General features: G+C 40.7%; 3 protein-coding genes across 4 annotated transcripts in view; 2 read left to right on the forward strand and 1 right to left on the reverse strand.

Annotated features, from left to right (window-relative positions):
• sid1 (secreted immunoglobulin domain 1) lies at positions 1-6,970 on the reverse strand. Of its 2 annotated transcripts, XM_046857607.1 has the most exons (3): positions 5,925-6,970; positions 5,142-5,196; positions 1-492 (listed from the first exon to the last, which is right to left on the reverse strand). In XM_046857607.1, the coding sequence occupies exons 1-3, from the start codon at positions 5,925-5,927 to the stop codon at positions 146-148; spliced, it is 405 nt and encodes a 134-aa protein (XP_046713563.1). In that variant the 5' UTR covers positions 5,928-6,970; the 3' UTR covers positions 1-145. The 2 variants fall into 2 exon arrangements, with proteins under 2 accessions (XP_046713563.1, XP_046713562.1); XM_046857606.1 differs by lacking the exons at positions 5,142-5,196; positions 5,925-6,970 and adding an exon at positions 1,899-2,073.
• si:ch211-1a19.3 lies at positions 4,290-9,043 on the forward strand. Its single transcript, XM_046857605.1, has 5 exons — positions 4,290-5,097; positions 5,692-5,788; positions 6,982-7,135; positions 7,282-7,393; positions 7,526-9,043. The coding sequence occupies exons 1-4, from the start codon at positions 4,774-4,776 to the stop codon at positions 7,385-7,387; spliced, it is 681 nt and encodes a 226-aa protein (XP_046713561.1). The 5' UTR covers positions 4,290-4,773; the 3' UTR covers positions 7,388-7,393; positions 7,526-9,043.
• A 232-nt stretch (positions 9,044-9,275) lies between these two features.
• wdr18 (WD repeat domain 18) overlaps positions 9,276-25,755 on the forward strand; it is a 39,470-nt gene continuing 22,990 nt past the window's right edge. Inside the window, 5 exon segments of the mRNA XM_046857604.1 lie at positions 9,276-9,413; positions 9,416-9,522; positions 10,935-11,045; positions 12,714-12,847; positions 21,779-21,920. Coding sequence (XP_046713560.1) covers positions 9,314-9,413; positions 9,416-9,522; positions 10,935-11,045; positions 12,714-12,847; positions 21,779-21,920 — 594 coding nt within the window. The 5' untranslated portion in view covers positions 9,276-9,313.

Consider the following 25,755-nt stretch of genomic DNA (forward strand, 5'->3'; position numbering starts at 1 on the left):
TTTTTATTGATATCTTCATTTATTTATTGAAGATGACACGAGGAACATGTGGCGACTGTGTGTGTAACGAGTTTTGCTTTTTGCACAGATCATACACTCACACACAGGCGTCTAACACCCTCACACAAAGATCCTACGGCTTGTGTTATTCGGGTTTTCCCGAGATGTCCTTCTGCTCCTGCGGTTTTTCCGAATATCCGCAATAATAAGTTGCCGTGTCGATTTCCTCGACATTTAGGATGCGTAAGCGGGGACGGACTCTGTTTCTGTTCCGGTGTAACACCACGTATCTGTGTTTGTTCACTCCTGCAGCGTAACGCACATGTGGAGGCACCGTGAGGTTGTAGTTCAGCAGCAAGTTCACACCTTCACCAGAGTTCTGCTTGTACCAGGTCACAGCCCCAATGTTCTCTTTGATCTTCAGTGGGCAGCTGAGGGTGACATTCTGGCCCTTTTTCACTGAGATGCATGTGGAGGTTCGCCATAACAAGCCTAGAAGAACACACACACACACACACACACACACACACACACACACACACACACGTTTTAATTGCAGCTTATTATTGCTGTGCTGCACCCAAGTCGAACCTGTACATATATATATATATATATATATATATATATATATATATATATATATATATATATATATATATATATATATATATATATATACTGTTTAAAAAAACTTAAGGGACACTTGGAAAACACATCAGACCTCAATGGAAAGAAATAACATACCAGATACCAGATACCATTACTAGTAGTATATGTTTAGTATGTTATGAGTAATGTGTTAGAAACAGAAGGATGCCACACTGTTGATGGAAATGAAAATGATTAACCTACAGAGGGCTGAATTCAAAGACATGATGGAAATCGATGAAAAAGTGATGCAGCAGGTAAGTCCATTTTGCTGAAAGTTCAAAATGGTTCTCAGTAGTTTGTATGGCCCCCACATGCTTGTGTGCCTGAAAACACCAGGACATGCTCCTAAACAGATGACAGATGGTGTCCTGGGGTATCTTCTCTCAGATCTGGACCAGGGCATCTCTGAGCCCCTGGAAACTCTAAGCTGCATCCTGGCAGAGTCAGATGAACCGAAACATAATGTCCCAGAGGAGTTCTATTGGATTTAGGTCAGTGTGTGGGGGCCAGTCAATAGTATCAATTCTTTCATCCTCCAGGATCTGCCTGCATCTAACAGTAACCATAACCCTACCCCTAACCCATTCTCTCACCACATGAGGCCAGGCCTTTTTGTGCACCAGGAGGAACCCAGGACCCACTGCACCAGTGTAGTGGGTCCAAGGATTTCATCCCGATATCTAATGGCAGTCAGGTTGGGATCTCATTGTTGCCCCTCTAGTGCACCTGTAGTGAATTTTATTAACATCAAAGCAGCTCAAACTGATTAACAACCCCCTCAACTACTAAACTGACCAGAACAATATCACAGAAGTTTAACTGACTTGATGCTACAAAGAGACTTCGCATGGTTTACTCCTTCATCAGCGAAAAAAGATGGAGGTTTTGCATGATTTTCATTTATGCAATTTAACCGACACACTTATCCAGAGCAACTTACATTTATCTCAGGGGCCCAGGAGTGACAGCTTTGTTTGATTGGGATTTAAACCCATGACCTTCAGATCCAAAATGCAAAGCCTTAACCATTAACCTACCACCTCCCATGATCCTAGCTCCAGCGTTAGCCATAAAAAGAAAATGGAATGCATTGCAAAAAACAAACTTTAAAGTAATATATGATCTTATGTGGTCATTCTAACGTGGAACACTTATATAATAATAATCATAAGAACTAAAGACAGACCTGTACCAGTGCATCGGCAACTGAAGAGTAGATTATTCAGAAAAAGAAATAAAATACTCACAGTGCAATGCAGTTCCAAAGAAGAAAACCAGAGCGACTTTTATAATCATTTCGAGCTCCTCAGACTGGATGGTGTGAGGTAAAGGATGGACTGTCTGTTTAACACCTATTATCTCTCTGACGCCCAGTTTCTTATAGACCTCGGGTCGACAGGGTGACATGAAGGAAGCGAAACCTCCAGCTTTTTTTCCCCTTCTCTTTTGAGTAGCGTAGCGTATTCAGAAAAACAAATATCCATTGAGAGGTTTTTTTTTTTATGGCCAGACACTAAAATGAATTAAATCCATGAGAACACAAAATAACACAATTTAATGTCCAGCAACTTGATTTCCATGAAGGAGTTCAGGAGCATTTTGATCACAGTACATGATCTTTCAGTTTGCAGTGTTTTTAAACCCCTACTGCATCATTTCAGCTAAAATATTGCAGATTGGACAAATGATTGAGACGTTAGACGTATGATTATTTAAGGGTAATTCTATGTAAATGGTATTTGTGGCAAAAACAAACTAATATATTAGCAACAAATTTTCGCAACACTTGATCTATGAGATTTTAATAAATTGATAAATTGGTCGATTTACCATCACTATGGTAGTGTTCTACATTTGAAAATGGGAATAAAACAAAGTGCTGCTTAGTGTAATAAGCTAATTAGAAGTAAAATATCATAAATAAGAAATATTTACTAGCCTTGGTGGCTAGCTAATTAGTGTAGCTACTGGAACTGATGCTAGTTTAACCTGGGAATCGAAACGTAAACAGGCTAATGTAGCTAAATATAGCTCGCTAGCAAAACTTCAATCCAGCTTCATATGTAGAGTGTTTGAACACTAAACAGTGTCCCAAAGTAGCTTTGAACCAATAAAAGAGGTTATAAAGTTGGAATATATGCGTTTAGTGCCTATAGGTTTGTTCGAAGGAAAAACTCCCTGAGACTTTATGAGGAATAAACTATGAGAGAAACCAGACTCGAAAGGGAACCTCATCCTCATCCTCAACACCGAATGTCCATCATTACTGAGGGGTTCTGCTGGCGTACTTCAAACCACATTATATAGGACTATCTGCAAATTCCTACTTATGGAGGTGAGATCAGGAGATCATCCTCAAGCTTACCAATCTTCAGATGAACATAAATAGCTGAAGCACTGGTTATATTTTGCAGCAGGAAATGATTGATGTAGATGATGAGATGGTGTGAGTCTTAATAGTTTTTTAATAGTCACACTATGCCATTGTTTAACCAAAATATGTTGCACTTCAAAAGCTGAAACCTTCAAAGTCATATTTCTTCTCAGGGGCTATTTATAGGACGGAGATCTGTTCATCGCCGTTATGTAATCCTGCTCAGTGACTCACCACCACAGATTCCACCATGGATTCCAGCATGCTGAAGAACAGATGAGTGTGAACCAGGAGAGGGTGCTCTCGGAATGTGGGTGTGAACTCAAAGTTGAGATTCTAAACAACGAGACCGTCCTTGACCAAAGAGAAACCAAAAGTCTCACTAATTAGCAAAAGTTCGTTATATATTTCGACCTGTGATGAACATCGCTCTCGTTCAGGACGTGTTCCTGACCTCACAACAACCATGACACAGACGTCAGAATGGTTCATGACGTGGAAAAAGCAGTTCAATTTCAACAAGGCTTCTCTTCCACATCGTTTTTTAACCCATTTTCTTTACCATACAGCCAAAAGTATTAGGACACCCGAATTTTTCAAGTTATGTGTGCTCCTATCCCAAACTCCATAAAGATCCATGAAGACATTCTTCACATGGGTTAGAAGATGTGGAAGATCTTCTGCTATAAAGTTATAAACCCTATTGAACATCTTTGGGATGCACCCCAGGCCTCCTCACCTCACCTACATCAGTACCTGACTTCACTGCATGAGCTCAAATCTCCACAAGTTAAAGTGGAACATCTTCCCAGTAGATGATAAATGTGGAATGGGGTGGTTAAAAGAGCAATCTTATTCTCAGGTGTCTGTAAACTTTTGGCCATACTTACACTACTAAAACTGAAATCACAGTAGTCACTAAAACTTCGAGAATAGGATATTATTGTGATTACACAAGCTTTGTGTGTAATTTATATCTTTAATATCCGAAAACTTCTCAAAATTCCATGAGAAATCGTGAAATCCCCCTTTTTTTTCTCTGACTTTTTGCTCTTTAGAGACGCAGGGGAGGAGAGCATGACAGTTAAAGGATTGGCTGTACAGGGTAGGGACCCTGTGTGTGTGTGTGTGTGTGTGTGTGTGTGTGTGTGTGTGTGTGTGGTTGCAAAACCTGGCATGTTGTTTGGAAATGCTGACTGGCTCCTGCTCTAGTGGTCTTGTGGAAAGTGCACTAAACAAGAACATAGTTAACGGAACAAACAAGCTGTGCTACTTTTCCTCTCTCCAGCAGATTTCAGGTTCCAACTCCGGAGTTGGGAACCCTGCCAGAGCACTCCCCGAGATGAAGAAACAAAACCTAAAACACATTCAAACCATTTCTGCGTAAACCGAGAGTGTCTGCCAAACTTTCACTTTCCGAGGAAGTGTGATAAGAGAGAGCTTCGTTGTGCTGCTTTTTTACTTCACACCGATCTAGTCTCGTGAAAAGGATAAGAAGGAACGGCATGAGCAGGTTTTTCCCGGGCACACATCCCAACACCAGGAGCGTGACCACACCTCTTTTTCAGCATGTAGGCAGAGGTTTAGGGAGAAAGACCAGCCCTTAAACGCTTCCTTCTACATCAGCCCGCTTCTGCTTCAAACATCCTCTCTCTCACAAACACACACACACACACACACACACACACACAGTTCAAAACTCTTAGCCCTCGGAGGACTTCTTTGATCGTCGTCGCTTGTTTATCAGGATGGGTGCCTCCAAGTCATCACACACCGTGCGTAACATTGTCATCGCTTTGCTGGCACTGTGGTCCATCATTTCTCTCATCATCATAGTGGTGTGGGCCACCTCACCTGAACTGAAGGACGCCACCGAGTGCAACAGAAAACTCAAGGCCCTCAAGGATGATCTCGCCAGAGAAAAAAGCGTATGGAGCAAGGACAGGCACGCACTGGAGGAGCTGGTGAGGCAGGAACGCATCAACCAGAGCCTCTTGTTGACTCACATAGTCCAGCTGAAAGAACAACTAAAAGCCCTCAATCAGTCTCTGGACTCCTGCATGCAGGAAAATGTAAGTGTTTCTATTTTCTGGTAGATATTTTGGCTCAAACTTACATTCCTTGGCCTTGGGATGGTGGGTGGTACTGCAGGCTGCGCTCGGGCTGAGAACCTGATAACAGATATATAACAGCATTGAGAAATAGTGAAAACTCGCTGATTGTGTGGGAGTCGAGATACATAGTTACGCATAAAAATACGCAAACTGAAGAAAAAGAACAAACATAAAATGAAAGAAAAGATTTCATTCTATAATGATACTAATTTACTGTAACTGTATAAACCCACTGGCAGAATCAGACATTCTCCTCTTTCCTCACAAGTACTAAATCATTTATAGACACTTTAACATGAATAAAAGGGTAATATACTGTGACTAAAGGGTTAAAAGGACTTCACTGGCCTTCATAGATATGTATCAGAGGACCCAGGTCATTCCTCCTACTCAAACATCCCATAGGCAGTAAGTGTTCACACCCTGATGTGATGTGAAACACTCCTTAACACAGCAACGCTACCATCCACTCCCTATGAACCTGCTTAATTAACTGTTATCTCCTGTGTGTGTGTGTGTGTGTGTGTGTGTGTGTGTGTGTGTATGTTTCAGGTCCTGCTGAATGACAACATCACTGCTCTGAAGGATGAGATCGATCTGCACAAAGCCATCGAAGCGAACCTCACTGTGAATATTACACTTCAGCAAGGTAGGAAAATCCGAGTCAGATTTTTCCCCCTCCTCCCGTTCCAGACGGCCATGAAAGGAACACTCTCCTATTGACCATATTCTTAAAGGCTTTTCACCCACGTAGTCATAGAAACCGGGAAAAGAAAACAGTTTACCATGAAATGACGGAGTGTAATATTCCAAACCTGGCGTTCGGGCGAAAATCCTTTTTTAGGTCTAAATCAAATTGTTCATACTTTGCCCAGATAAGGTCATTACTGTCTATCAGTCTGTCTGACTTTCTGTTTGTCTGTCTATCTCTCTCTCTCTTTCTGTCTGTCTGTCTATTTGACTGTCTCTCTATCTCGCTCCATCTGCCTGTATCTTTCCGTCTGTCTATCACTTTCTCTGTCTGTCTCTTTGTCTGTCTCCCTCTCTGTCTGTCTGTCTCTCTCCCTCTCTATCTCTCTGTCTGTTTCTCGTTCTGTCTGTCTGTGTTCTGGAACAGAGAGTAACTAAGACTATTTGTGGAATTCGGTATTGAAAACATCTTGGGCGGGTCTTCGTTTTTCCCTTCATCCTTTAAAATCTTTCAAAAGTGAGTTCAATAAAGACCAAAAGTCATTTCTACAGTCTGCATAGCCACGTTTGATTCTTCTCTTAAAAAACAAAAAAGAAAAAAAAAGACATTTGTATTTCCTGAGTGACTAAACCACAGGAAATGATCTGCTGCTAAACACGAGAGATAGGCTCACGATAATCAACAACACGGTGGAGATGAAAAATCAGCCATGTACTCGCCTTGTGTGTGTGTGTGTGTGTGTGTGTGTGTGTGTGTGTGTGTGTGTGTTTGTGTTTGTGTGTTAAAGTTAAAAACACAAGATAGCAGGGAAAAATCTGATCCGATAACAGGATGCAGTTTCGTGTTCTACTTCATCATTAAATCTGTGCCAAACACTGATGATATGAACAGGACCCTCACTTCTGCTCAGTGTTACCAAGAATAGCAGTGACTTAATGGAGGTCTGAAAGCCACTGATACTGGATTGTTCCTCTGGCAGGACGTAGCCTTATAAGACAATGGAACCATATTTTATATTTTGGCCAAAGGAATGGCTTGTGTTGCTGTTCGGTCCACAGATTGTTAACATTTTTGTGCTGTGATTCAGTGCCATTTGCTGGAAGACTCCATCCATGTAGTTGCATGTCGTTCTCTCTGATCTCATTTTTTAGACATGATTGAGCTCCTGAAGCATAATCTGTCCCAGGCGGGCATCGAGCTGGAGACGTGCTCGAATTTGCATAAGGCCGCTGAGAATCTTCAGACTGCAGCTGAGATGCAGAAGCAGAGTTGCCAGTCCAGCATGCAGTATATAAAGAAGCAACTGTGAGTTATTTTTATCTTTTATACGTGTCTTCATAATTCAGGAAAACTTTCAGTACTGGAATGAAAAGAATTTCATCAGACTAAAAATAAAACATCTGCTGAACCATAAGGTGAAGCTTCATAGCATAGTTTCTGCTTGATTGTAGAGAAAAGTGCAAAAGTCCTCCTCAATTGAACCCGGAAATGATGGACCTCCTGGACCCAGAAACGGGATTTTCCTGGTTGGGGTTTTGTGCATCAGCTTTCTTTTAATACCGTGTAAGTATGAGAAGATGATTGCGCTATTTTGTTCATCCTTGTTTCGATAATGACATCGTAATAAGGTGAAATGTCGCATGACCTCTGTGCTGAAGTGATTAATGAATGTATTTTTGTGTGCTTTTGTTTCAGAGCGGATCTAAAATGAGAGAGAGAGAGAGAGAGAGAGAGAGAGAGAGAGAGAGAGATTCGGATACATATTTCAGTACAACACTGTTTCTAGACACCCGTATGACTTGTGACGTTCATCTGGACTCCAAGCACATGCTACTTTTGTATGGAAAAGCGCCACTGTAAAACACACACGAATGTTCAGTTCCTGTAAGAGTTAATTACCTTCAAAAAGAATATAATAATAATAATTATAATGCTAATAATAATATAGGGTTTCTAATTCCAGTAATTGTTTTTTGAGCTTAAAATAAAATACAGACTGAATTTCTGGGTTTATATTTTTATCAGAGACGTGTCTCTATTCAGTAAAATTTATATCTGTTTATTTCAACCATATTATCCTGCTGTGTTACGGATTGTCAGGTATAAATTATTGCATTAGGACAAAACAAGATCAATCACGAGCTACGTAATCTACTATATTCATTATTAATTTACATAAAAAAATTAGCATATCTACAGTAATTAAAATAAAAAAGTGACCAGGCCTTAAATTCTAGACTTTTTGGGTGCATTTTTAATTAAATGCAGCCATAAATATTTATATATAAAAAATAAAAAGTAAAATACTTTTATATGTTTATATAAAATATCACTATATATATATACATACAGTATATCGTTATATATATTAAATTACTTCTTTTCATTTACTTCTTTATTTTACTAAAAAGAAACTGGGCTTCCTGCTGTAAAGTTGCCCGAAGCAGATGAACTTAAACTCAGCTCTTAATGAAAAAAGACAATATAATATAATAATAGAAAGAACAATTTTGCTGTTCATTCAAGCAAATTCCACTCCAGACCTTTTCATGCAAAATAATGCAGAATTTATGAGAAAAGTGTCTCCACATGTTTTCCTTTAACTTTTTTTGTACACTGGCATCATTTAATATATAAATATATAAAGAAAAAGCATTATGAAATTGCATTAAACTAATTTATGAAATCATTTAGAAGAACACAATTAGAATGTGTGTGTGTGTGTGTGTACGACACCCAGGCCAGACTTGAGCTAGAAATGTTTTTCCTTGGTATATTTTGCTGTAATTGAATTCCTTCTCCTGCCTCGAGGCTGCAGACGGAGAGTATCTCGGACTATATTTGGCCTGGTTTACATTGGGATGTGGATTTACTTTAGCGGTAGTGTCGTTACGCAGCAGCAGCTCGGTGAGATTCGGGGTTTGTACTTGACGTCGTGCTGTTTTACTGAAAATCACCTGCACAAAAGATGTAAAATAAATGTCTAAAGTTTGGAATCTCCTTTTCCACTATTCCTGAAACTAAACAATGTAGTTAAAATCGGACATTACCCAGAAGCCAGTTGGGATCTGACTCAAATTAGCCAACACGTGATACGGCTTAGTAACTGTTGTTAGGAGGAGCACAAATACACAGGAGTGAGAAGCCTGAGAGTGCTGGAAGTTCTGAGTGTACTGGAAATAATGTGGAAATAAAAAAACTTTAAAAAAACCAGACTTTCTGAATTCTTTGGGTTTGTCTTCGTGGTGATAAAGACAGGAGACGGAAGTGATGCAGTAACACTGTGTACGTGCAGGAAAGTATTTACAGATAAAATAATTGGCCACTTTAATAGGAACGCCTTCTGTTCGCGCATGTAGTCCATTTGCACGGAGAAACTACATTTCCCATCGAGTCGCGAACCCGTACCGGAAATGACGTGTGGTTTTTCTAGCAAACCACACCCCCCTTCGTTCCAAAATACTCGCGCTTTGTGCGGCCAAGATGTCTGCGCCCGTGGAGGTGGTGCTCACTGCGGATTCTTCAGGGCAGCTGTGGAACTGTGCCGTTTTTGACCCTCACACCGGAACGAACCTCCTCTCATACCGGGAGGAAACTCATCCGCCCGCTCTTTAACCATCTTAAACGGGGAATACATCCTCGGAGCTCAGCTGGGCAAGAACTTCATCAACGTGTGGGAGATACAAAGGAAGGTAAGAAGATCTCGGGTACAGCCGCGTCCCAATCCGCCTGGTCCCCCTGAACATCTGCCCTACACGGGGTATAAAGAAACCGCGTCTCTCCCGTGACCGCGTGAACTTTATCTACAGAACACCGCGTGTCTGCGTTTATCTGGATTTTAAATCATGATGTTTGAGTATTTCTCAATATAACAGATTAAACATGATCTAATGTTAGTTAGATGTCCAGCTGCATCTTCTCCCTGTGTAGTGTACAGACTTGCACATGTCCTCCACCTGTCCTGTCCTGCTGTCTCCACAAACCACGCCCACTTCAACCCATCAGCCAATCAAGTCAACTACATCCATTTTTATTATCTATCCATTCTTCCTTAGTTTGTTCTTTTTTTATCCAGCCACCTTCATCCATTGTACCTATCAATTCTTCTTCTTCCTCTTCCTTTGTGCCCTTCTTTTTTATCTATCCGTTCATCCATTTTTAATCTGTCCATCTGTCTGTCCACATTTATCCACTTTCTAATTAATTCCTTTTCTTCATCTTCCTACGTTCCTATTTTTTGTCCATCCATTTTTTTTATCCATCTTTCTTTATTCACGTGGTTTCTTTGTTTTTTTCTTTAATGAATAAATATTCACACCATTCTGAATGAACCACATTCGAGCTGATGTGAAATAATAATGAATCATTAATAGATTCAGTAGCTGATTAACAGCAATAACCTAAAAGAGAGGTGTTCTTCATGTTGTGTGTTTTGGGTCTGGTGGGACTGAGACTGGAATTGAGAAGACTTTCATTAGAGGCTGGATGACAGACGTCTTACGTCTGCGTGTAAACGTTCATTAGCAGGAAGCTTCCAAACTCTGGACAATACGTTAGAACTTCTCAACAGTGTGATTCACACAGAGCAACACTTATGTAAAATAGAATTGAACTTTATTACAAAAATGTAAAACATACTGAATCATGAAAATGTGATCAAGAAAATAAATATTAATATAGTCATTAATAAATATAATAATATGCATTATAAATATTATAAATAAAATATAGCGCTCTTCGTGCAGCACGCAGTCTCGCGCGTAAAAACAAATGGCACATGACATGTGAGTGATTTGCCACTAGAGGCCGCTCTCGTAATGACACCAAGAGGTCTAGTAATCGACTATCAGTGGCGATTAATTGTGAAAACCGATTAGTCAATTCAGTCGACCTCTAGAATATAACGTGTGCATGTATTTACATTTACATTATAAACAAACACACTGCATCACAACCCTAGAGCTGAATTATCACTTACATGCTTATTTGATAAAAAGTGAGATATTGAAGTCTTTGCTCATTTGCACACAATTCCATATAAATGACGTGAAATATGTAAAACGTGAAACTTACTTCTGTTCTCTCTTTAACGTCTCATTTTTAGGACCAACTGCAGCAGAAAATCGTGTGTCCTGGAATCGTAACCTGCCTAACAGCCTCCCCTGATGGAATCTACGTGCTGGCTGGTATCGCTGAAGCCATTTATCTATGGGAGGTGAGCAACGATAATACAATCTGTATTCCTCACTCTCAATAAATAAAGTAAAAGAATAAATCGATCATGTTGATTGATCTCCAGCTGGTTTGGTGTGATAGGCATGTTTGTGGCACTGCATATCTGTTCATCAGGGAGAAGAGTGGGGCGAGAAAAACGAAATCATCTGGGTTTTTTTATTTGTTTAGTTATAATTCATATACTTGAATCATTTTAATCCATATCAGTGCAGATTTAGCAAAAACAATTTAAAGGTGTGATTTGCTCCTGCCATCAAGCAGCTCCTGACTGCACAGATTAATAAACTCATCGTTTTTTTTTTTTTTATGGAAAAAAATGCTTTAGAAGTATTGATTGTCAATTTTAACATTTACTAATACATTTCTACATGTATTTTCTTTTTATCTGTTAACTTTTTTTTTTAATAAATGCACAATAAACTCAAAGATACAGTGTCCTAACAAACAGCATGTAGCGTCAGGGATTCGCCTCTAGAGGTCGCTCTTGTACTATAAAATACGCAAAAGACGCAAATCGGAAAAAGCGGTAGATTTTTGCCGCTAGTTCCAGCGATCAACTCTCACTGCCGATTAATCGCAAAACCAATGATTTTAGTAGAACCTCATCGACTCTTAAAAATGGAGTACTTCTGTATTTCTTTCAGTCGTTTTTCTGCGATTAAATAATGAATTGTTCATTTTTTTTTATTTAAAATCGCAGCAAAAGACTTTTGAGGGTAAAAGACGATAATCGAATCGACTCAAAAAGCATTTAAATCCGAGTTTTACACGACTGAAAGGAGCATGGCAAGATTTCAAATGTTCATACTGAAGTCATTTCTTCACGTCCATTTTAACATAATTATTATGCCACATGATCAGATCACTTCTAGTTTACATATCTGAAAAAACTATTCCAAAAAGATCTAAAGACGAATTAAAAATCCTCGACTGATCAAATAACGATCAACTTATTATTAAACCCATTCTGAAAGAACCAGATGTTGATTCCCTACACAGCTGGAGGATGGCGTCTTGTTGCTTGTGACGTCTCTCAGGCCTTTCCACGCTGAAGCAGGGTCACTGGATGAAATCTGATCTTCTCGTTGTTGTATGTTAAATCCTGAGTCTTGGAAAAAATGCAGAAATCCTCACAGAAACTGATATTAGACGTTACAGAGTCTGTGAGCTTCATCCAGATCAGAGGCAGCAGCTTCAAAAACACTACTCAGTGCAGTAAAAACAGGCTTGTGATGTCTGCTCTTTCATTGCTCCATCTTTTTACAGTCTTTACCACAGATTGAAGTTTAAGATGAAGCAGGCGGTGGTCCGAGTCTTAAAGCAGCTCAGGTGATGGAGCGATATGCCTCCTTTATTGTGGTGTAGCCGTGGTCTAGAACGGTTTTACACGTAATATGCTGTTTAGAATTGTGGAAGTTCCAGTGCGAGGTACAGCATGTGAGTCCACGTGTTGTTGCTCACGTGTCTGAATTCAGCTATAACGACGAAACACGTGGGACTGGAGGTGAACGTGTGGATATACAGCATCCGCGAGCATGATAATAATATGAATGTATAAATGTGCTGTTTATATTTTGGTGCTCTGGTATGTGGAAATGATCATACACATGTTTTGAGGGTTGAATCATTAGATTTATGTACGTTGTAGGTTTCTACTGGAAACTTGCTGGTGATTTTGAACCGTCATTACCAGGACCTGAGCTGTCTGCGTTTCACAGACGACAGCAGCCATTTTGTGTCTGGAGGAAAAGACAATCTGGCACTCGTATGGAACCTCGCCAGGTACGTGATGATTTATTCATTTTCCTCGTTTTTATACGCCTCTGTGCAGCTGGAGCAGAGGGTGAACCCGACTTCCTTTGAACAAATCATTTTTTCAGTTTTTTTGTACTATTGTGGAGTTATGTTTTATATATTTTTGTTATGAAGTTCATTTTCCAAATAAATTCCACATGAAGCCCAGTTTGAGTATTAAGTTTAGATCTCATTTGTGTGTAATATTAAATCATTACACGTTTTCAAATACAGTTTTTTCAATGAATTAAAGTTTCCCCAAACATACACTGCAATATAATATTTGTATAATAATACAGCATTATTTATTCCATATATAATACACTTTGATTCAGAGTTATAGGAACTCTTTTTCCTTTATTTTCTTTACTAAACTGCTCATATTTTCTGTGGAACATTTCTCCGTTTTTGACTCTTCCTGTGTGCAGTTGCGTCCTCATGACTGTAGATGGCACTGTACGTCTTTAAAAACATCAGCCTGGCGCGAAACACACAGTTTCAGGAAAAAAAATAAACAATCTTTATTCCAGACACATTAGAATTCCTGGTCTGTCAGTGGAAATAGATGTAGGACAGAGAACCGGCTGAGATTTACATCTGCATTTATTTATCCAGCCAACACTTTTATCCAAACTCATAAGCGAGACGTTCTACACTCCGCTCGGGGTGATGGAGGAGCTCATGGTGATCTCTGTGCGGTAGAAATGCGTTTCCACTTAAACAATTTGGTGCAAATGAGAAGCAACCTGAGATCATAGTGCTGAGAATCCTGGAGAACCCTATCCAGAGCTATGAGTAATCCAGTCTGTTATCTGTACATGGTAATTCATCTGTTGATGTGTGTAGTGCAGCAGGTGGTGCTGAAGGTCCTACACACCAAATGAAACCTTGTTTCGTGGAAGTCAGGATGAATTTTTTTTTTCTTTCAGTTTTCCGTTTGTCCCATCAGCAACTATGAATAATAAAATAATTAATGAATAGCGTTGAAAAAAACATCTTTGCCGCTGTACCGCTCATACCACGGATTCGTTCATGCCATGTGAGCTGTGGTACAACAGGTGAGTTATCTAACGCTCTACACTCGGACCTCGGTGGTGAAATCGCCATCACTTGGTTTCTTGTAAACGTGGAGCAGCGTGGAGCAACATGGAGCAACATGGAGAAGCGTGGAGCAGCATGGATCAGCATGGAGCAACTTAAAGCAGCGTGGAGCAACGTGGAGCAGCCTGGTGTAGCGTGGAGCAGCGTGATGCGGCCCATCGGATTCCAGTGGTGACTGATGCCAAGGGTTCAGCTGCTAATAGAAATCACAGAGATCCGCTCTAATGGGAGTTTGGAAGAAAGTCAAGCAGGAGTTTCCCAGAGTGAAAAAAAAAATAAACGAGCCTGAAGTGAATGTGGGGGAAAAACAAACAAACGCTTGCATCATCTATGTTTTTATGCCGTGATACGACTGAAGAAATCATACATCCTACATCAAGGGATGCAGGAAACCACAAAAGGCTCAGATCCTGCGTGTAGGAAGAGAAATAGTTTTGCTGTTTTGCGACTAATCTCCGGTTTTAGCCGAGCGCTCGGTATCTTCTGTCTCAAGCTTCCAGATGTTAAACACCTCGATTGTCTCAAGAAGCCACCAGATCAATATGGATCAATATTCAGTATTCTAACAGTGTTTCTGAACTCTCGGCCGTACCCTCCGGTTCACCTCTGGAGTGAATGATTTTTTTTAACAGCGCCTGAAGTCACGCTCTCGGTACCGACCGGTTAAAAAAAAACATTATTGTACCATCTCTTTACATTCGAGCTGAATGTGATATATATAATGCACAGCGTGGAGCTGTGAATATTTTGGTGTCGTTCTCTCCGTCATGCTCTGACGTGGTTCTCGGAGAACGCTGAAAAATCCCCCTCATGGCATTCCTGATGTCCGTGTCCTTCGCCGTTAAGTGACAGTGTTGAGTGCGATGTAGCATGAAGAATCTGGCGACGAGGAGAATGTTAAAGCACAAAGACTGCTGCCTCTGTATAATTACCCTCCTGCCCGTGAAGGATCGGGACGGCTTCAGGGAATCTTCGAGGCGAGGAAGGAGCGTGATGAACGTTCCAGCAACAGCGTCAGAACATAAACATAAAAAAGAATAATTTAAATTACATTTCCTTAACGATGATGATGAGGTGGCTTTGATCCGAATCTCACGTGTGACGGTGACAATGTCTTTTGACACACTGACTTATGAAGGTCGGTGCTCCCTGTGACTGTGCATGTGGCCTTGTGCTGCCATCTGTTGGCGTATTACTAAACTGGTCTCGAAACTTTTTGATCACCTCATATAACAAACTTTATACATATTTAATAACGTATTTATCTGAAGTTGCTTTGGGACAATTTCCATTATGAAAAGCGTTTTGCAAATGAAAAATGAATCCGATGTAGATTTTTATCGACTCATCAGTGCGTTAGATGATATTTAGTTGAGGTTTGTATATTAAAATCGAACTTTTAGAGCTTTAATGTTGCAGATTCCACATCAGCTAAAAGTTTGGTCACAAACAAACTGAAAACTATCTGATCATCTTAAGGTGTCCTGCTGCTGAAGTACAAACTGGGGATGTGTCCATGTTGTTATAGTGAGAACTTCCTCCAATTCTCTGTTCTGGAAAGTAAGTTTCTCGTGATTTCCCGAATCAGACTACAGGGATTTAAAAACGTGCAGCTCAACACAACAAATAAATAATTAACGCCGATCCTGGACCAGGGCTTTAATGATAATCACACCAGACATTACATCGAGGTTCAGTTTGACATCTCTGTGACTTCGGCTTTGTGTCAGACAGGTGGGTTCGATTCTTCAGAAGTTGTAGATCTGACCTCAGATCTGGAGTAAGCGTTCCACCGCCGAGCGCTTTCCTGTTCCTGGCTCACTTATGCAACACCTGCGTGATTTCTATTGAGTTTCATGTAAATTAGACGAGAGGCATGACAGCTTCATGAATCAGAGACGGCTTCTGTCACGCGTCGTTCCCCGTGCCGGAGTCTGCCGATGTCGGCGTGTGGCTCCGATTTAATAACGACCTCCGCTAATAATAATAATAATATTAATAATAATAATCACCTGGACCTTCGTCACATCTGTAATAACACTGACCTTTTGAGTATCGATACAGACGTCTTGGAATCGATGTTCTCTTGGACGTGTTTAAAGTTCTGGTCACGTTTAAAGCTTAGTCATGGCCTCTACCTCCACCCCACACACACACACACACACACACACACACACACAGATGGATACAAAGGCTATTTTCACGCTTACTCTCTTGAGGCGGTGCTCAGGATTGAGTCACGTATGGTGTTCACTCCACAGCCAAATTCACTTGTAGCAAACGCCAGACTTCTGTTTCTCAGGTGGAGGAGAGAGATTTGTCTCCGAATCGCACCTGGGTTTCAGAACAGCTTTCATGTTTTCTTACCAGCCCTGCTGCATGATGGCTTCAGGTCCAGGTTGTGAAGTGTTCACTGAATATTTCATTTTTACTGTATATTAGAAAATCATTAAATGTGCCATGTGTACAGCTTCAGACAATTCACTCGTTAAGACACGTTGGGACTCGTTAGGACTCGTTATGAATCTGTTTTGACCTTCAATAAACATGTCTAACCCAAACAACTGACAACCTGAAAGCTTTAAACTCACGAGAGTCTGAAATTTCTTCATGAAGCAACTGCAATTTTAACATTTTTCAACATTTTAATGAAACTTCCTGTACGGCCTTTTTGCCCTGCAAGTCTTCATATAAAGATACGAAGGACCTTACAGCAGGGTTTTGTAGCTGAGAAACACCATTTTAACCTGCAAAAACATAATCTACATGAAAGAGTCAGAAACCTTCCCTGCAAACTCATCACAAAAGAGAACGTTGGATGTGTGCAGAATAATATCTAGACAGATCTCTGTGTCGCTATCCGGATCCGTCTGTGATACGGGAAAAAAGGTGTGGCGCAGAAGGAGGTGAAAAGAAGATTCTTTTACAGCAGAAATGAAGAATTTTAGGGTCTTAGCTTAAAGTGCTACCAAAAAAGATTGTTTTCTGAAAGAAAAAAAAAGATTTGTTAACATTTTGTGATGTATTCCTCAGCAGGTAAAACAGTACTCATCATCTTAGCGTATTATATACCATGGCATAGAGATCAACCTCTAGTGGATTTACTGATCACGATTACCAGGTTGTGGCTGATAAATGGATACTGGATAAAAAAAAAACAAAGAAAACGCTTCATGTAAAATAGAACTGAACTTTATTACAAAAAAAAAAAACAGTCATGAAAATGTTCTAAATTAAATAAATATAAATATATTCATTATATAATCAATACATTTATTTATATAAGTAATAAATTATAAATGATAAATATTATATTGCGCTCTCCGTGCAGTCTCGCACACAAAAACAAGCAGCACGCAGTGTTGGTTATTCGCCTCTAGAGGCCGCTCCTGTAATGACAACGGACTGGAAGCTGGAAAAACTATCGATATGGATTTTTGTCGATAGCTGATATTTCCAGCAATCAACTGGTAAAACCCACTGATCGGTCGATCTCTACTGTGGTGTGTGTGCTTCCATGAAATTCCATGAACAACATCATGGGATTGCATTTGCTGATGCATATTATGTCGCCTTCATTTTTTTGCCAAAACACCTTCCAGAAGCTCTGATGATCTCTCAGGAGGAAAACAAAGGCTCCAAATGCTGTCAAACTGCAGATGATAAGCATCGGTGGGATTAACGGTTTGCTGTGCTGCTCCGGTTCTTGTGCCAGACTCAGGGCTGATGTTCATGACAGCTGTTTTAGCAGACAGGTTGGCTTTACCAGGGGTTCAGGCAGGTGATGCAGGGCTGAAAGAATGGACATCCAATGTCTTTCTCCTTTCATCTGTCCTGCTGTCTGTTCCTGCTCTTGCATAGTCTCCCACCAAAGTTCTTTTGCTCTCTTGATTTTTGTTTGTCTTTCTTCAGCATGTGTTTCTATTTTTCTTCTTTTCTTTTCCACTTGCCTCTGTTGCTCTTTCGGCTGTTTCTGGATCTCGAGCTCAGACTGAAACAAAATAGATGAAAGCTTTAGTTAAATGTGATGTGTTAAATTGGATCTCTGAGCTCTTGTGTACATACACACACACACACACACACACACACACACACACACACACACACACTCCTCAGTTCCTTTTGCAACATGTAAACAAAATCTATTAGATATAAACCCTCGGTATGAATATGTATGCATCGTGAATTTTTCCGAAAGAAATGGAATAAAGACGCAACGGCGTCTGTGCTGAAATATATTCTGAAGATATTTCAGCACACAGTCATTGATGTTACAGTGAATAAAACCATATTTAATTCAAAACCAAGCTGAAAATCGAACTAAATGATATGAATTTATTTGCTGGGATTGAAGCCTGACCTTGAAGAAGACCTTGGTGAATGAACTGGTTGTGGGTAAATGCAGGTGCAGGAGAGAGAGGGAATGTTTCTATGGATGTTTAAGTCCTTTTATATCTTTAACTAGCCTGTATGTGACCTTGAGAACCCTGAAGCGTAGATTCCTGAACGCTGTACTCATGAAACTTCCACTTTTCCAAATGCATTCATTTTCTGTAGGATTTGATTTTTCAAATTGTGTCCCCGTAACCCCCAGGTTTTGCCTTAATGCCGTTGTAATGTCCCTCTTCATCTCACACACACACACACACACACACACTCATTCTGGTGTATGCTTTAATTAAGAACACAAATCAGAGGAGGTTTCTCTGGTTATGGTCTGTGTTGAGTTTCAAACATTCACTCTGGTTTATTATTGGGTTCCTCTGGTTCTTCAGTTTCCTCCTAACATGCCAATGTAGATTGGTGATGTAAACCTGATCCTTGGGGTGAATATTGGGAGGTGGTAGCTTAGTGGTTATGGCATTCGACTTTGGCTCCGAAGGTCATGAGTTCAAATCCAAGCCACACCAAGTTGCCACTTCTGGGCCCCTGATCAAGGCCCTTAACTCCATATCTGCTCAGTTGCTGTGATAATTGTAAGTCGCTCTGGATAAGGGCATCTGCCAAATGCCATAAATGTAAATATGTATTTATGGAGCCCTGAGATGGACCTGCATCCCATCTGGTATATTTATTCCCATTTTTTTATCCCAGTCTTTCTGAGATTGGTATGGGATCCACCTCAACGCTGACCATCACAGAGATCATTTAACGGACCAGGCAATACAACAACTTCGGCTTCTTCCGTTAGGGGTCTCCACAGAGGGTCATCTGTCTCCATACCCCTCTGTCCTCTACATCTACCTCTTTTAAACCATCTACCTGCATGTCTTCCTTCACCACATCCATAAACCCTCTTCCTTGGCCTTTTTCGTTTCATCCGTCCTGAGCGTTCTTCTCCCAAAATCCCTGAACAAAACCAAACCATCTCAGTCTTTCATCTTGTCTCCAAGACGTCCTACCTGCAGGCTCCCTCTATGTTTAATATTGTTATTATAATAAATTGTAGCATAATTATTTTGTTATTAACAATGGTGCCAATATTTCTGCACATATTGATTGAAAACCTTGTTCTATAATTTATTATGCTCAAGTCAGCAATTTTCTTTGTCCAAACCTTGTGTGTTTTTATCACCATCTCAACCACAAACCCCCTGCACACTGGCAGTGCAATAGAGTTATCCTGTAGCACTGTGGTCCAGAACATGCTGGTCTGAAGGCAACGTTTTGTTCCCAGCAAACTATTCCACACTTAATTACAGATCAGGACACTTACTGTTACCTGCAGCTACGGTCCAGCAAGTTCCATCCATCTCTCAGACACGCACTCGCACAGCTCGGAGGGTTCATTTGGTCTGGTCGACCGCATTACGCAGGCTTTAATGTTATTTTTTGAGAGAGTAAAGAATCAACCCAGGAACTACCCCTGAGGTACCGAAGAAACAAAGTAAGAACAGTCTCAGTTTTCAAGCACCTCCTTCCAGCTAGGAACTTTTGGTTGAAGGTCAGCTATTGCTGCTATTACATGTATCATTAACTCCTGCATAATCACAGGCTCTTCTCATATTCATGCGAGCGAGGAAGCACAGCCTACACTGTAAAAAATTAAGTACAGTAATTGATGGCCATGGTGATCTCTGCCTCCTTGGAGGTTCCTGATTGAAATAAATAGTTATTGATTACAGAGCAGCAAAAGATCGCTCTCATCGCCGGTTAAAAGCATTATATTCATACTAGGTTTTATGAAAGTCTTTACCTGGAGCATCTCCTAGAAGTCTTATTTTCGAAGCGTGTCAAGCGCCTTCTACGATTCGTGCCGGATCTCCGCAACAGTGTCACAAACAGCGGGACGGATCTTCATCTTCGGGAATGGGTGTGGAAGTGAGATCGTGTTGTTTCCAGCGAGAAACTCACGTGTGCACGTGGTCAGAATTAGCTGACGATCTCTTTCTGCACACTGACTTATGAAGGTCGGTGCTCCCTGTGACTGTGCCTGCAGCCTTGTGCTGCCATCTGTTGACGTGTTACAAAACTAGTCACGAAATCTCGTATAAGAGACCTTAAGAGGAACCATTATCCTCTGGGTGATGCCGGATTGTACCATTATCAATAATTTCCCAGCAGTGTTGAGAGTGGGGTTCTTGAGTTTAAGCATCATTAGATGTATGAAATTGAAGTTCGGTGATGAATAAAGCTTGATCGTATCTGTCTCAGGAGTAACGTGTGTAGTGTGACAGATGGAGGTGGGCTTCAGAAACAGGAAAAACAGATTATTGTGTATGCTTTTGTCCTGTAAGAGTTTATTGTAGTAGTGTGCAAGCAGGGACTCTGGCAAGTGTTCTGATTTATAACTGCCAGAAGGTTACAAAGACGTGATGGAGCTCCAGGACATACCTGAGTAAACGCATCATCCAACATCACAGTGTACCAGAACACTTTTTTTTCAGTCTGGACTAGTTTAGAGTTCAGTCTGATCCATCACTGTGGAGCTTTATAGAAGAAACCTCTCATCCTTCCTGTAGCCTTTATTGATTGAGGTACCAACAAACATCCTGTCTCCTCAGAAACTGTGGTGCACGACCATCCATTGCTTTCTAAGTCAATAGTTTGTAATTAATGCAGTTTAGTGTGAGTCAGCAGCGATAAGATAAAATATGATCACGTCGTCCATAATTACACACTCCGACACGTGGCGTTACAATCGTTCAACTCCGAGCTAACAAAGCATCGAATAATTTATCCGCATGATGTAGCGTCATTATAATTCTCGCCGTAGCGATATTTCTGAGATGAAAGAATTCTATCCTGGTGATATCTACATGAGCTTCGGATGGGAGACCAGAGTCAATAATCACAACAAGGGCTTCTACTGCTGTGCATGATGCAACCGAACCCTATTCATAGCCAACCCTAGTTAATATGTGATCAGACGCTTGCTTTGAGCTGCCTCTGGTCCGGGTTTATCGGTCTTCTCAGTAAGTTGGAGAAAGTTAGTCATCATCTAGTATCTAATGTCCTTGAAAAAAGTTCATAGTGGAAAAAACAGTGGGCTTAGAAGAGATCCTTGTGGATTTTCTGGTTTATTTTATGGAAAATTATGATTAATGTTGCCAAAATCTACGTTTAAGTCAGGCAACACCAGCAAGGAGACACAGATCAGATTAGATCAGACACCACGTCTGATCCTTTCCTGGGATCCCGGAGAGTCTGTTCCACATCTGACTAGGGTGGAGGTCAGGTTTTTTTGATCAGGGGGTTGAAAATCTCTAGATTATATATAACTACAAGGATTTATGTGCAGAGCCCAAAGTCAGAGACTCTGTTATGCAGTATATATAGTCTAAGTTTCTTTAAAACCTACTCGCCTTTGTGTTGCAGCGTCATACAGTTGGACTCATCTCACACTCCAGAGCCTCGGCACGTGTTATCACGTCACTCTCTCCCCATCACGGACATCCACTGTGGGCTGATGGGACCTCAGGCGAGACTGGCCACTGCGTCTTTAGACCAGACGGTTAAGGTAAGAACAGACTAATGATCGTCTGGCTGCGATTCTTTAAATAGTACAGAATATTTGTAAATAATGTTGATTTTTAGGGTTTTTATTTAAAAGGTTTGCTTGATCCTATGAGGGTTTTTTTTTTGCCTCCTTTTAGACCCTATTTTGAAATATTACTTTTAAGCCAGTATATATTAAACTTTAGTGCCTTGTGAGAGTTCAACCCCCTGAGCAGTTCTCTCATATCACTGAATTACAAATGGTGCATTGAACTTTTATTCTGTTTGAGATTTCTTTTTTTTTAAACCCCAAAATTTAAACTTATTGAATGCGATATTGGATTTATCAGAAGTATCCAAATCCACACAATATTAGGCAGAATCACATCGTCTGCTCCACTGTGGGACATTTCCTTATTGTTTTTTTGAGCCACCTTAATGTTGCTTTGACCCTGTGATCAGAATCATTGTCAGTATTTCCATATTTTTCGATTAATCCGATCCATTAGTTTTAACAAAATGTCTGATCTCTGATGATCAGAAGCATCTCCATCGACGATAATGCTCCCACCACCATGCTTCTTTCTAATGAAAGTATTTTTTGAGGCATAGGAAGTTTTTGGTTTGTGCCACAAACAGTTCTTTGAGTTTTGGCCAAAATCCTGGTGTCATCAAACACTTTTCCCACATCACAACTGGGTCACTCAGAAACTCCAGACTTGCTTTCAGATGGTGTTGTTTGTGTAACGGCTTCTTTCTTGAAACCCTCTCCTACAAGGCGTTGTTCCTCTTATTATTGATCCAGCTGCACTCACTGGGATCTCCAAACACCTGAACATTATTTTCCCTGGTCTATGCAGCTCTATTTTCTATAAAATGCTGTTTGGTTCTCAGCTTTGAAGCAGTGAGCTTTAAACAGTGGATTCTTTTCGTCCAGGAATTGTGAAAGATCCATAATGATTTGCAGGTGGATGTCAATGGGAAGGGAATTGGGCTGTTGTTAGGGCAATTTCTTTTATCAGGGATAAACTTGGAGCTTCTACAGCACAGGGAAGGGAATGAATGATTATGCAAGCAGGAAATTTCAGCCTTTTTATGTTTTTTTATGAGTGGATCCTGATGTTGTCGTTCTGTGTTGTATTTCTTCCTACACATGATGTTGTGTATTGGTTTTTCGCTCATGATAGTTAAAATCAGCCTCTCAACAACCACGCAATGAAAACAGACACCAAGATCGCACTGATAAATAATCAGAACATTCCTACTGAACTTTTGCTCTCCAGATGCAGATGATGGTCTGATGAATAAGCAGGTGAACAGATGTTCCAGGCGTACGCATTTTTCTGCTCTCGTCTGCCTCACATTTGCCACTGAAATGAAGTTTCCCGGAGCGTCTTTCCTTCCTAATGATGCGGTGATTATTGTAGTGCTCACACACAGGAGTGTTTAATATCCTCCAGTTCTCTGGGCGTTATGTCTACTGGGCTGTTGGGGTTGTTTCACTTTCAAGCATCTTGTTGATAGAAAGCTTCTAAATAGCTTCTAAACAGCACACTTGGATTAATTTCTCTTATCCAGAACAGCTTACAATTGCAACTGAGCAATTGAGGGGAGAGGGCCTTACTCAAGGGCCCGGCAGTGGTCGCTGGGACTTGATCTCATGACCTTCTGTTTCGAAACCACAAAGCCACCACTTCCCTACCAGAAATCAGATTTCAACCTGAGCTGATTTGCGTATTGATTTGTTGCCCTCTGTATTCTGTGTGTGTGTTTGTGTGTGTGTGTGTGTGTCTGAGAGATGGGGCATCAGAAGCCTCTGTGTATTTGCACTCTAATTGGTCTTTGGCATTTTGTTTTGTTTACACGCAGTCTTCTCTGACTTCTAACGAGGTCTCTCGGTCTTTACGAGCCGCTCTGCTGTTTAAGCAGTTCAGTAGGTTAATTTTCAACACGAACATGAGCATCCTCCTCCTTCTCCTGCTCTCTTTTCTTTTTTTTTTTTTTTAAAGCTCTTTAAAATTCTCCTTGCCGTGTGATGAATGTGAGCTGGCAGTCGATGCTCTTGATGAAATGAAATTGGATCACCAGGAATCCACTCGGTTGCGTTTACCGATGCGTCTGTTCTCGATTTTTCTTCATTGTGAAGCCTGTAAATGATCAAGTCAAGGGTTCTGTGCTGCTACTGAAGTCGTTTTGCTCATTAAGCGTGGTGCACCCAGACCTGCTGTGGAACAGGTTAAACACACGGTGTGTAATGCAGACGTTGTTCTTTTCCGAATCCTGACCTGAAGTCATAACAGTAAAGATGTAGCTATTTATACACTCTGCTGAAGCGTGTTCTTCTGGGCGGTTGGGTTTTTGTTGGCCACTTAGAATGAGATCAATACTGTATAGATTAAATGTCCATGTGGGACGGACGGAGACTGGCGTGATTGACCGAGGGTGGTGGTGTGCTGTCACTTTTTGGTCTGAAGGCATCGCTAAGCCTTTTATCCACCTGCGGAACAAGATACGGGCCGGGGTGGGGGGGTGGGGGGTTGGAACAGTATCTGCCACACTTGGATCAGTTTTGATGTTTGGGCTTTTAAGGGAATGATCTACTGTGTGGCGTAGGCCTTTTTATAAACACGTGTTTCCGAGTGCCTGAGACCGAACTGTAACCACACACACACATTATACTATAGTGAAGTCCTTAAAGGATCGATGGCGTCTTCATTACGACTTCCATTAGTTTGTTTGAAAATCGAGGAAAATAGGTCTAGGAATTTCCCATTTGCATCTTATTTTGATGGCTTTCAGTTGATTGACTTGTTTTTATGTTCCGGGAGTGATTATATTCATATTTACCCCTCGGCAGTGTGAGTAATGGATGATGATTAGCGTAATTTCCAGACTATTAAAGGCACCCAAATATAAGCCGCACCCACTGATTTTGACAAAGATGTTTATTTTGAACATAAATACGCCGCACCTGTCTATAAGCCGCAGGTGTCTACACTGAAACTAATAGCCGCTTCGTTGTTTAAGGTTTAAAGCGTGGGGAAAAAAGTAGCGGCTTATAGTCTGGAAAATACGGTAGTTAAATATAGTAGTAATTTAGTACATTATTATTATTCGAAGAGATGCAACGCAAACGATACTTTTCAGGAATGTAACTTTGTGATTTAAGATTTGAAAGCTCGATATTCAGGATCTATAACAGGAATGTACAAATCCGTGCGTGTGTGTTTTTGCTAGCCGCTAGTCGTCACTCCGTATAAAGATCGCGTCTCTTCCCGACATTTTCCTGACGGCGAAAACAAACAACATTTAGCCATGTTGTGTCTGAAATGTCAGTTACTCGATATGAATTCCTTGTTTATAGAGCCGGTGTGTAAAAGTAAGCTCACCCCGTGGCCTCGTGCCCACGCTCGAATCCGGCCCGCGCTCGCGCGGCGTTAACGCGCCCAGATTAGATGACGGAAGGTGGCTTTCATTATTCAATAGCACATTTGCAGCATCAATACTCCTGCTGATGTCTGGCTTTCACCCAAACGCACCCATGTCCCATTATCAATATCGTGCAGGCGATTTTTCAGCAGTGTTGAAACTCTTTCTCTTTTCCACTGTGCTGTAGGTGATTTTTAAAGGAAGTCGGGCGTCAGTGAGGACAGGAGGAATCTCCTGAGATACATGAGATAAATATATATGTATGATGCACAAATGTTCTTTCCCTTCAGGTCAGTAAGTTTCGATCCTCCTGTAATAAATACACAGGCGTTGGAAGAGACGCACGGCGTTTCTATACATATATTTATACATCGATTTTCCAATTACAAATTCAACCAGTGAGGAATTTTTCAGCAGGAATGATATGT

The sequence above is a fragment of the Silurus meridionalis genome, chromosome 9, assembly GCF_014805685.1.
Source record: "Silurus meridionalis isolate SWU-2019-XX chromosome 9, ASM1480568v1, whole genome shotgun sequence".
Classification (NCBI taxonomy): Eukaryota; Metazoa; Chordata; class Actinopteri; order Siluriformes; family Siluridae; genus Silurus; species Silurus meridionalis.

Coding starts and splice junctions, on each gene's coding strand:
- sid1 (XM_046857606.1), bottom strand. CDS start 2,058: ATGTCACCCTGTCGACCCGAGGTCTATAAGAAACTGGGCGTCAGAGAG. Junction 493..1,898: donor CTTTGGAACTGCATTGCACT/GTGAGTATTTTA, acceptor GTGTTCTTCTAG/GCTTGTTATGGCGAACCTCC.
- si:ch211-1a19.3 (XM_046857605.1), top strand. CDS start 4,774: ATGGGTGCCTCCAAGTCATCACACACCGTGCGTAACATTGTCATCGCT. Junction 5,098..5,691: donor ACTCCTGCATGCAGGAAAAT/GTAAGTGTTTCT, acceptor TGTATGTTTCAG/GTCCTGCTGAATGACAACAT. Junction 7,136..7,281: donor CAGTATATAAAGAAGCAACT/GTGAGTTATTTT, acceptor GCTTGATTGTAG/AGAAAAGTGCAAAAGTCCTC.